The 12,215-nt window shown below is 40.7% G+C and overlaps 1 protein-coding gene across 1 annotated transcript in view; it reads right to left on the bottom strand.

Annotated features, from left to right (window-relative positions):
- Nucleotides 1–12,215, bottom strand: part of BLVRA (biliverdin reductase A) — a 60,455-nt gene that overhangs the window by 2,804 nt on the left and 45,436 nt on the right. The window contains exons 6-7 of the mRNA XM_045864942.3: nucleotides 5,174–5,281; nucleotides 3,074–3,245 (exon numbers count right to left, since the gene is read on the bottom strand). Coding sequence (XP_045720898.2) covers nucleotides 3,074–3,245; nucleotides 5,174–5,281 — 280 coding nt within the window. The remainder of the gene's footprint in view (nucleotides 1–3,073; nucleotides 3,246–5,173; nucleotides 5,282–12,215) is intronic.

The following is a 12,215-nucleotide window of genomic DNA, read 5'->3' as shown; positions in this document are numbered from 1 at the left end:
ACACTGATTAGCCACATAAGATTTGGATTAAAAAAGTATTTTTGTTATTTTTACAAAGTGTGAAAACTGCTGGTAAGATGGAAAGAACATGGGCTGGAGAATCAGCTGCACGGGGATTTCCTGGATGACCTTGGGATCTAAGACAGACACCTGCCTCGCCGGCAGGGGAGGACCACCATAAGGGACAGACAAGGCCTGGTGTGTTTTCTAGGATACAACTTTCTTGTGCCCTTCCCATGCACTTTTGGGGAGAAGCTGTGGCAATCTGGGGACAGGAGACAGGCTGCCTAAGTGTGATCCTCACACAATCACTTAGTTCCGTGCCCTTAGCAAGTTTCTTAGCCGCTCTGAGCCTCAGTTTCCCAGGTGATAGTAATAATGCCCACTTCAGAGAGTTGGTATACAGATTATATGAGAAAATCCTTGTTAAAGGGCTATGTGCCTCACACACAGTAAGCACTCAATAAACATTCATTAACCCTAGCATTGGCATAACAGGGATTCAAGTAATGATCTCGGTCTTGCGAGTCCTTTTATTGTAACTTTTCAAGATCATGCCTCCTCTCCTCCCCGACCCCAGCTATGGTTCTGCTCTCTTCTACTGTGTTGTTTGAAGGTAGTTATAACTTAAATTGTGTCTGGAAACAACTGGCAGAGTTTCCTAATGTGTAGTAATAACCCTAGAAGGACATCTTCTTGTAGCTTTAAGAAAATGTGGCCTAAAAACTGAGACAAGGTTTGGGGGAGAGAGAAAAGAAGCCCACAGATCCCAAGCATTCCTCCCGGGTACTGTCAGGAGCCAAGACTGCATTCACAGTGTAAGACAGCTTTTCTTTGTCACAGGGCACACTATACCAAGGGCCCTGTAAGCCAAGCAGGGACCCATTTGCTTTGAAGAGCTGCAGTTCGGCCAAGTTTTCTATTCTGGAAGTTATTAAAATGATTCATGTATGAACGTGTTGTAGCCTATAAATCAAAAATTCATATTCAGGTCAGACAAAGAATCTAAGAGACAGTAGTTAAATTGGTAAACTACTAAAATGAAGGTGTTCAATCTATCATCTAAAAATTTTTGGTTATGACTCAGATTTTTATAAATAAATGATCTTTACAAACTCTTATCAAAAAGTTGGTCTCTCTTCTAAAATATTCATTTCCATGGCTAGTTTTGTTTAACTGAGGTATAGTTGACATTTAACATTGTACTAGTTTCAGCCCACAGCTAGGTTTATTTTTTTAAGATTTTTATTTATTTGTTTATTTATTTGAGAGAGACGGAGCGTGAGCAGGGGGAAGGGCAGAGGGAGAGGGAGAAGCAGGCTCCCCACTGAGCCAGCTGGGAGCCCGATGCGGGGCTCGATCCCAGAATCCAGGATCATGACCTGAGCCGAAGGCAGATGCTTAACCGACTAAGCCACCCAGGCGCCCAGCCCACAGCTAGTTTTAAAAGCACACAGGCTTTAAAACATTTCATAATGTGATGACAAAAATTAACATTAATGCTGTTTATTCACTGCTTTAACACTGAATACAGTAAGTTTGAGATATTCAAAATACTCTGATCCACCTAATCAGTGAACATGAATAAGAAGTGTATCATTTTCCCTACGCAGTTGTGGTCGTGTTGAGATTAAAAGTACAATCTGGGGGCGCCTGGGTGGCTCAGACGGTTAAGCGTCTGCCTTCGGCTCAGGTCATGATCCCAGGGTCCTGGGATCGAGTCCTGCATCGGGCTCCCTGCTCCTTGGGAGCCTGCTTCTCCCTCTGCTTCTCTCTCTCTCTCTCTCTGTCTCTCATGAATAAATAAATAAAATCTTAATAAATAAATAAATAAAAATAAAAATAAAAGTACAATCTGTGAAGTAGAAAGTATTACATGAAATTTAGAATTTATTATAACATAGTGTTTGCCATCTGCCCCAACCCCTCACCTGATGCTTGCCTCCCCTTTGCAATAATGCGAGTCAGTCTCTACTTCCCTCACATCTTGTTTCCTGTCTGACTCCTACTCAAATTTCAAGACTGAGCAAAGCACCTTTTCCTCTGAGAAGCATGACCTGACCTCTCCAGGGTCCCCTTTCCTGTGCTCCTGCAGCACCCTGAGCGACCTTTAGCTCCGCCTGTAGGAGACTGCACCTGTCTGCGGGGAGGGTCGGACCACAGCTGCAGTTCTAACGCTTGCAATGCTGGTGTCAGAGCCAGGGTCTACCAGTGTGATTCCTCCAAATGCAGCACTTCGAAGCTCTGCATACTTGACCTTCATCTGTGACTTCTGCCTTCCCCTTGCAAAGAGAAAACTCCTCAAATGGACATAGATCGGGCTTCATGCAGGAACTCAAATACTTCTCTTTTTGTAAATACCCACCTGTTTCTTTTATTACCAAGAGACCCACCTACCTGGGAACACATACAGAAACACTACAAAACACTTGCTGTTTTAAATATTTTACAGAGCCTAAGTGCTTTTCAAGGAAAACTATGAATGTGCTTTTGTTTTAAAAGACTTGGTATAAAAAATAAAGAACTAGAACATTTTGGGAACAGTATGACAGTATGATATAAAACTGAGAAACAAAACTTTAAATTTTGGTCACACTGAGGGTTGAGATAATTGGACATGTGATAATAAACAAGCAGGGTAAAATGTCAACGGCAAGATCTAGGTAGTAGTTTGGGTATGCACTGCAAAATTCTTCCAACTCCACTGTATGTCTGAAACTTTCATAATGAAGTGCTGGAAAACATTCGGGCCACAGAGGTAACTGGATTTCTGCTACCACCTCTGGTACTGCTTACTTGTGTGGCTTACACAACCTGCCCAAATTCGGTAAGCCTCTATTTACTTCCTGGCAAAGGGGCTCACGTTAGTCTTATTTACCTCCCAAGGCTGCTGCGAGGATGAAGTGAAGCAACATAAGTGAAATCCCAGCATGTCTTCTGTCTACAAAAGCAGACAGCCCTTCCAGAGTCGGGGGTGGGGGGGTTTAGGCCCTCTGGGCTTTGTCTAGATTCTCCTTTGGGAACACACGACAATGTCTTCAAGTTTCCTGCTCCTTGGTTTCTCGCAACCTACCATTTGTTCTCTGTCTCCAAGCACACAGTCATTTTCATATACTGATCTTCCTTTCGCTCTTCCAAAGTGGCGGACACAAGAGAGAGCTCCCCAAAGAGGGAGACCAGCCAGGTCAGGCGAGAAATGCCACTAAACGCAGGGAAGCCAAACCGCTCTTCTTCTAACGGGCCAGCTGTGGAGAATCACAAATACCATGGGAACTGAGAAGTAAGGTGGAGGGCAGAGGGGGCTTATGGGCAGGGTGGCCGTGGCAGGACGACCCTGCCTCCCCGCGACCTTGCAAGATGACTCTGAATATTTAGGTGCCTGAATGAAAACCTTCATAAAAGCATCTTTAATCTTGTTTATTTAATTCAATTTTGTTAGGAAAATAAGACATTTCATTGGAAACAGTAGTCCATCTAGCCCACAGGATAATAAAAATATTTCAGGCTTCTAATATATATATATATATATATTAGATATATTCGTATATGGATGTATAGTTTATATATAGTAAACATATATACACTTACATATACAAACTTCTACACCCTCTTCAGTTAGTGATTTAAAGAAGTCTTGTAAAAGAAGAATCAAGGTATTTTAGCCCCCGAGTCTACATTCCGATAAATACCATATAACTATCTATATAAATGACAATAGGGTAAAGGCACCATGATAGCTCTGAAGAAAACAGCGATACCTACAAACTATGTAAATATCAAGAAAAGTGATACAGTGTTAAGTGTTTTCTCAGTCTTCATAATCTCCTACACCAAAGTACATTCAATAGAATATTTGTGTGAGAAATACGTGTGGTTAAGATATTGCTCCTGACTGTCCCCGGCCCAAATTTTAAACATAATCCAAATTTAAAAGATTACATACCTGTTACATTGTTTATAAACCAATGATTTCTTACAAATTTGATACTGACTTCAAATTCATAATTATGCCTATGATTTAAAAAAGGTTAACTTATAAATAAAAGCCAACAAAATTGTAAGTTTCATAGGCAACATGGTTTGGAATCGCTAGGACCTAGGTATCAAACTCACAAAAGAAGGGTTTCTCCTTCTCAGCTGGTTACTGTTTGCTCTTGTTCAGAGAGGACACAGCAGCCATCAAATGTTTGAGCCATGAAGTCAGAGGCCTGACCTCCAACCTGGCCTGGCCACTTGGCTGTTTTTGTCAACTCTGTGAAGCTACTCACGTCTCTGATCTTCCTTTTTTTCCTGTATAATGGGGGTATAAATACCCACTTTATAGGACTGTCATATGAATTAACATGAACGAATGCATGTCACATACTTAGCACAGTTCCTGTATAGATTAATGGTTATTATTTGTCACAACAACCCTATCATTAGTTTAAACGATGAAGGTGGATTTCGAAATGACGTTCCACTGTTATTTTCTGGAAGTTCATGAGATGAATGGTTTTGCCACTTAACAATGCCTGGCCATGTCAGGGTTTTGCTTCCATAAGGAGAGCCCTCAGGAGAGGTGGCCCAGATACCCTAGGGTATAGCCAGATAAGGAGTCCATACAAAGGTCACCCCAAGAGCAGGAGCCTCAAGGATGCTCATTTCCTATTGCTAATGGAGCTACTCAAATAATGACCAACATAAATAATCAAATATACAGTAGGTCAAATATTCTGGCTGCAGCCAATGTCCTTGTAACTTATTGGAGGAAGAAAGGGGCTATGCATATTCTGTTTGCTCTGCAAAGAGGATAAAAATGTTCTCCTCCTCAAGAACCTGTCTCAGTCCATTTTGAACTTCCTACGGAAAAATAATCTCCAATTTGTTAAGATTTAATGAGGAAAATTCTACACCTAATAGGTTGGGACGGAAGCATTAGTAAATTTAAGATTTCTAACATACTTTTTACCTAAGGCCCACCAAAGCACTTAAATCTCATTTGAAGAAAGAAGGAAAATAGGTATTTTTATTGTTTGTGGCAACATGGGAAGATAATATTACATTGGCCTTCAGTCAGAGAGTCTTTAGCGAAAATGAATCCAAACTAACATCCTAGAGAACCAGGAAAGAACCCAGTTAGCCTACCAGCCTCCCCAGTTCCACATGAGCCGTGATCCCACCTCAAACTGACCTGTGAAGAGAAGAGACCCTTTCAGCAGTTCTTTCCCCACCACTTCTTTTTTCAGGAATGCAAACTCCTCCATCAAGAGTTCAACATGCTCCTCATGCAAGACCTTCCCTGTCATGACAAAAAATGGGAGTGAAAAAGGCAGTCATCACCGGCTGTGTATAGACGTGCATCCCAGATTCTAGGTCTGTCTTCCCCCAGCACAGGGTACAGAGACCGCAGAACCACCCGCGGTACCCCTGCACCCTAACATACCCCAGCTGAAGGTGGTGCCAGGGCCAGGCTTGCAACAGAAATCAAAATCTAAGAAAGCCAGATGGCATCCACCTGCCCCAAAGGCAAGATGAGATCAGGGAAGTGTCTGAGCCGAGTGTTAAGTTCTCTTCTAGCCAGAAGGGGACAGTGCAGCATAAAAATCTAGGAAACACGGAGAAGACTAGGAACTGTCGGGACTGGAGAGGAGCTAAAATTAGACTCTTTATTTCAAAGAACTGGAAGAACCAAGTGATTTTTCTCAAATTACCCAGGCTGAAGGGAGGATAAATAATATATTCATAACCAAAATTTTGGATTATAAAATAAAGCTGTTAAAAAGTTTTGCTCTGGTGGTTTTTTCTTATCTAGGCTAGAAGTTTCACAAAGTACCAGAACTATTTTCCCCCTCTTTGATAGCTCTTTATTCTCAACTAGTCTCACATGTCTATTTTTTTCATATACATTCCCCCCATATTACTGACCTCTTTTGTTTTGTCCACAAAACAAAAACAAAACCACCAAGAAAAACTTAAAGCACAATTAAAGCTCTTTTGTTCAAGTATGCTTTGCTTAGTATTTCCATTTTTATTTATTTATTTTTCTATCTTTATGGCTTATTTACTACTTGTTACAAGTTTGTAGCCTTAAACATTATAAATATTACCCCCCCACACATCCTATCCCTTGTTAATCACAATTTCATTGGGCCTTTTTACAGGTTTGACTTTCTAGACTCCACATATTAGTTAAATCATATTGTACTTGTCTTTCTCTGACTTATCTTACTTAGCATATTTTGCTCAAGATATACCCATGTTGTTGTAAATGGCAGGACATCCTCCTTTCCCATAACTGAATATTCCACTTCATGTATGTACCACATCTTTTTAAAATATTCATGTTGATGGGCATTTGGGTTGTTGCTATTGTGAATAATGTGGTGATAAATGTGGGAGTGCATATATCTTATCAAAATCCCATTTTCATTTTCTTTGGATAAACACCCAGAAGTGAAATTGCTGGAGTGTATGGTAGACCTATTTTTAATTTTTTGAGAAATCTCCATATTGTTTCCCACTAACAATGTATGTGGACTATCCTTTTCACCTTTTACCAGCACCTGTTGTCTCTTTTTTTCGTGCCATTTTAACAGGTGTGAGGTGATAACTCATTGTGGTTTTATTTGCATTTTCCTGATGATGAGTGACATTGAGCATCTTTTCACATGCCTGTTGGCCATGCCGATACCCTCTCTGGAGAAAATATCTATTTAAGAACTATTTTGTGATTAAGTATAAAGTGTGTTTAAGATCTGTATTTTCACATAAACACAGAGGGAAATCTGGGACACTGGGAGGGGCTCTGGGATATTGGCCATTGCTTATCCCAGCTTCACAGAAAACTGCAGAATGGGGTGGGCTTGTTCTTGCACCTTATGAGTAAGCAGGCACATGGCCTGAATCTCTACAGAGTTAGGTGTGTGGGAGAGTGAGATTTCTTCCGCCCACTACCTAGCCCCTGAATATGGCAAAGAAAGCTTCCTACAATAAGCAGAAGCTTCTCCCCTGTGGTGGTTTTATCCATATTTACATGCCTATGAGGGGACTTGGGCATCTGGGAAGTTGGACCATGTTATATTCTCTCCAGAACTAGTTTTATATTTCCATTTCTGTATTTCTATATCCTTGGTCATTAAAGAATTTTTTTACCTTTCGGATCGCCTGAGTAGCTCAGTTGGTTGAGTGTCTGACTCTTGATTTCAGCTCAGGTCATGATCTCAGTGTTGTGGGATTGAGCCCCACATTGGGCTCCATGCTCAGCGCAGAGTCTGCTTGAGATTCTCTCTCCCCCCTTCGCTGCCCTTCCCCCCCGCTCACGTTCTCGCTCTCTAAACAAATTAATTAAAATCTTAAAAAAAAGACTTTATCAAAGATGTGGTACACACACACATATACACACACAATGAAATATTACTCAGCCATCAAAAAGGATGAAATCTTACCATTTACATCGACATGGATAGAACTAGAGGGTATTATGCTGAGTGAAATAAGCCCATCAGAGAAAGACAATTATCATATGGTTTCACTCATATGTGGAATGTAAGAAACAGCACAGAGGACCATAGGGGAAGGGAGGGAAAACTGAATGGGAAGAAATCAGAGAGGGAGACAAACCATGAGAGACTCTTAACTCTGGGAAACAAACTGAAGGTTGTTGGAGGGGAGGTGGGTGGGGGGTGGGGTAACTGGGTGACCGGCATTAAGGAGGGCACGTGATGTGATGAGCACTGGGTGTTATATGCAACTGATGAATTACTGAATTCTACATCTGAAACTACTGATGTACTATATGTTGGCTAATTGAATTTAAATAACAAACAAACAAATAAATAAATAAAAACTTTACCTTTCACCTGAACCTTTACTTATTTTTCTATCATTCACTCAATGATCTATTGTGATAAACACATGTGGTAACTACAGCATACATACATACATACACACACACAGATTCCAATACACATATTCCTAGATCTCTTTATTGATCACACCTAGAGTACAAACCTTGATATCAAAATAGAATTTATTGCACTGATGCTGGGAACCTAAACTGATGCAGCCACCATAGAAAACAATATGGAGGTTCCTCCAAAAATTAAAACTAAAACTACCATACGATCCAGCAATTCCACTACTGGGCATTTATCCAAAGGAAATGAAAACACTAATTCAAAAAGATATCTGCACCGTCATGTTCACTGTAGTATTATTTACTAAGACATGGAAACAACCTAAGTGTCAACTGATGAATGAATGGATAGAGAAAATGTGACATAAATATACAATGGGATATTATTCAGCCATAAAAAAGAAGGTAATCTTACCATTTGCAACAAAATAGGTGGACCTTGAGGGCGTTATGCTAACTGAAATAAGTCAGAGAAAGACAGACAGCACATGATCTCACTTATATGTGGAATCTAAAAAACAAACAAACAAAAACAAAAAACCCCAGCAAACTGACAGATACAAACTGAGCAGATGCAGAGAACAGGCTGGTGGCTGTAAGAGGTAGGGGGTACGGGGCGGGCAAAATAGGTGAAGGTAGTCAAAAGGTCCAAACTTCCAATTATAACTGGAATGATAATGTCATGGAAATATAATGTACAGCATAGTAACAATAGTTAGTATTGTACTATATACTTGCAAGATGCTAAGAGATCTTAAAAGTTCTCATCACAAGAAAAAAAACTGTGGTGATAGGTATTAACTTATTGTGATGATCATTTTACAATATATATAAATATGGGATCATTACACTGTATACCTGAAACTAATATAATGTTATGTGTCAATTATACCTCAATTAAAAAATAAAAAAAAAAACATTCACCACTAAATGAACCTTAGCTCCTTGGAGAAATGGCTAAAGTGCACAGCTGAGGCAAAGAAAGCACACAATGAACACAAACCAGTTTATGCTGGAAAGCAAGGAACTGCTCAAAGAATAATGGAAATATGATTAAATGACACAAGAGCTAGCAATAAAAAGGTCCCCACTAATCAAATATGAAACAATTTTAATATCAAAATAAATAGATTATAATACATTTAATTAAAAAAGAAGCTATGAATCAATCCATATTAATATAAATTCATAAATGAATAATCAGAAAGTGTGATAAATAATGGATATTTATCAAGTTTCAAACTACCTCCCCACAAAATAATCATTAATACAAAGTGGTGAAAAGTAACTTTCCGTGTAGAAACCTGGCAGACACCACCTTAATCCAATGACATAATTATTAATGGACAAATTGAATTGGATGCCACTTCTTTCACTTAGAAGAACACAGCATTAGAAAGACGGCGGAGGAGTAAGGGACCCTATTCCAACCGGTCCCCTGAATTTAGCTGGATATCTACCAAACCATTCTGAACAGCCACAAAATCAGCCTGAGATGTAAGAATATACATCGGGATCTCTACAAGCAGAAAAACATGACCTGTCCCCAGGTATGAAGCGCAGAGCTGTGATTCTGCGGGCAGATATCAGAAGATAAACAGAAAGGGGAGGCAGCTGCCATAAGCTGGCGCTGGGAAGGTGAGATAACACAGGAATGCAAAAGCATCCTGCACTGGGGACCGGGCACAGACTCACAGACAGGTAGCAGCAGGGAAAGGACTTTAGTCCAGCCCTCAGACAGGATCCAGGAGCTGCAGGTGCACACGTACGAACCAGGGGCGGCTCATGGTTTTAGAAGCACAAAGGGCAGAGACGTGCCCGGCCCTGGGATCAACCTATGGGGGTACTGCCGTGGGGCACACAACAGGGGAGGCTAAGGTTTTTAGCAGTGCAGACAGAAACAGAGACTTTCAGTCCTGGAGAGCTGAGTGGAAGAGCACACTGCAATTTCTCTGTTCTGAGACAGAGGTTTGGATGCAGGTTAATTCTGCTCTGACTCTCGGAAGAGACGGAGGAGACATGGAAAGCCGCCAGGAAAAGCCGCAAGAGAAGAAAAGTCCAAAAAACCAGTTTTAACTGAGCCCACCCCCTCCTGACAGGGGGCAGGACAACTCTGCCCAAGCAGAGTTGCCTGAGTAACATCACGGCAGGCCCCTCCCCCAGAAGACAGGCTGGAAGAACAAGAGGCAGACAGCCCTAAGGTCCCTACAAAACAGGTATGTCTTGCTTGGGTCCTGGTTAATACTTTAGACTCTGTACATTCCCTCAACCACGCCTCAACAGAATGACTAAGAGGAGAAACCCCCAACAAAGAAAGAATCAGAGACTGTGGCCTCTGCCACAAACCTAATGGATAAGGATATAAGCAAGATGTCAGAGACAGACTTCAGAGTAGAAATTATGAAGTCAATATCTAGGTTTGAGAAAAATATTAACGACAGTATAGAATCTCTAAGGGCAGAAATGAGATCTAATCAGGCCGAACTTAAAAATGCTATGAATGAAATGCAGTCTAAACTGGATACTCTGACTGCCAGGGTAAATGAGGCAGAAAAATGAATTAGTGAGCTAGAAGATAAGATGATAGAAAAGAAGGAAACTGAGGAGATCTGTGAAAAACAGATTAAAGCCCAAGAGATCAGACTGAGAGAGATTAATGATGCCATGAAACGTTCCAATGTCAGAATATTGGGATCCCTGAGGGGGTGGAGAGACAGAGAGGTCTAGAAGATATACTTGAGCAAATCGTAGCTGAGAACTTCCCTAATCTGGGGAAGGAAACAAGCATTTGTGTCCAAAAGGCAGAGAGGATCCATCCCAAGATCAAAGAGAACAAATCAATGCCTCAGCATATAATAGTGAAACTATCAAATCTTAAATCCAAGGAAACAATCCTGAAAGCGGCTAGGGGGAAGAGATTTCTTACGTACAGAGGGAGGACCATCAGAATAACATCAGACTTGTCTACAGAGACCTGGCAAGCCAGAAAGGGCTGGCAAGACATATTCAGGGTACTAAATGAGAAGAACATGCAGAATACTTTATCCAGCAAGGCTGTCATTTAGAATGGAGAGACAACGAGCTTTCAAGACCAGCAGAAACTGAAGGAATATGTGACCACCAAGCTGGCCCTGCAAGAAATATTAAGGGGGGGGGTTCTATAAAAGAAGACAGACCACAAAAGTAATATAGACCAGAAATTTACAGAGACAATCTATAGAAACAAGGACTTCACAGGCAACATGATGGCAATAAAATTGTATATTTCAATAATCACTCTCAACGTGAATGGCCTAAATGCTCCCATGAAATGGCAAGGGTTGCAGATTGGATACAAAGACAGGACCCATCCACATGCTAGCTAAAAGAGACTCATTTTGAACCTAAAGATACATCCAGACTGAAAGTGAGGGGATGGAGAACTATTTTTCATGCCACCGGACCTCAAAAGAAAGCTGGGGTACCCCAAAGATACAAATGTAATGACCCAAAGGGGCACATACACCCCAATGTTTAGAGCAGCAATGTCCACAATAGCCAAACTATGGAAAGAGCCTAGATGTCCATCAACAGATGAATGGATAAAGAAGATGTGGTATTTATATACAATATTATGCAGCCATCAAAGAAATGAAATCTTGCCATTTGCAAAGACGTGGATGGAACTAGAGGGTATTATGCTAAGTGAAATAAGTCAATCAGAAAAAGACAAGTATCATATGATCTCACTGATATGAGGAATTCTTAATCTTAGGAAACAAAATGGGGGTTGCTGGAGTGGTGGGGGTGAGAGGGATGGGGTGGCTGGATGATAGACATTGGGGAGGGTATGTGCTATGGTGAGCACTGTGAATTGTGTAAGACTGTTGAATCACAGACCTGTACCTCTGAAACAAATAATACATTATATGTTAATTAAAAAAAATTAAAAAAAGAAGGGGCACCTGGGTGGCTCAGATGGTTAAGTGTCTGCCTTCAGCCCAGGTCATGATCCCAGAGTCCTGGGATCAAGTCCTGCCTCGGGCTCCCTGCTAGGCGGGCAGCCTGCTTCTCCCTCTGCCTCTGCCTCTCTCTCTCTCTCTCTCTCTCTCTCTGACTCTCATGAATAAATAAATAAAACATTTTTAAAAAAGAAAAAAAAACGATCCAAAACAAAAAAAAAAAAGAAAGAAAGAAAGCTGGGGTAGCAATTCTTATATCAGACAAATTAGATTTTAAGCTAAAGACTGTAGTAAGAGATACAGAAGGACGCTATATCATTCTTTTTTTTTTTTTTTTAAGATTTTATTTATTTATTTGACAGAGAGAGACATAGTGA

This window comes from Mirounga angustirostris, unplaced genomic scaffold (assembly GCF_029215605.1).
Source record: "Mirounga angustirostris isolate CCGP_5_RB_7025 unplaced genomic scaffold, mMirAng1.0.hap1 SCAF_12, whole genome shotgun sequence".
NCBI lineage: Eukaryota > Metazoa > Chordata > Mammalia > Carnivora > Phocidae > Mirounga > Mirounga angustirostris.
Note: the sequence above shows the minus strand (reverse complement) of the source record. Positions and strands in the feature narration are given on the sequence as shown.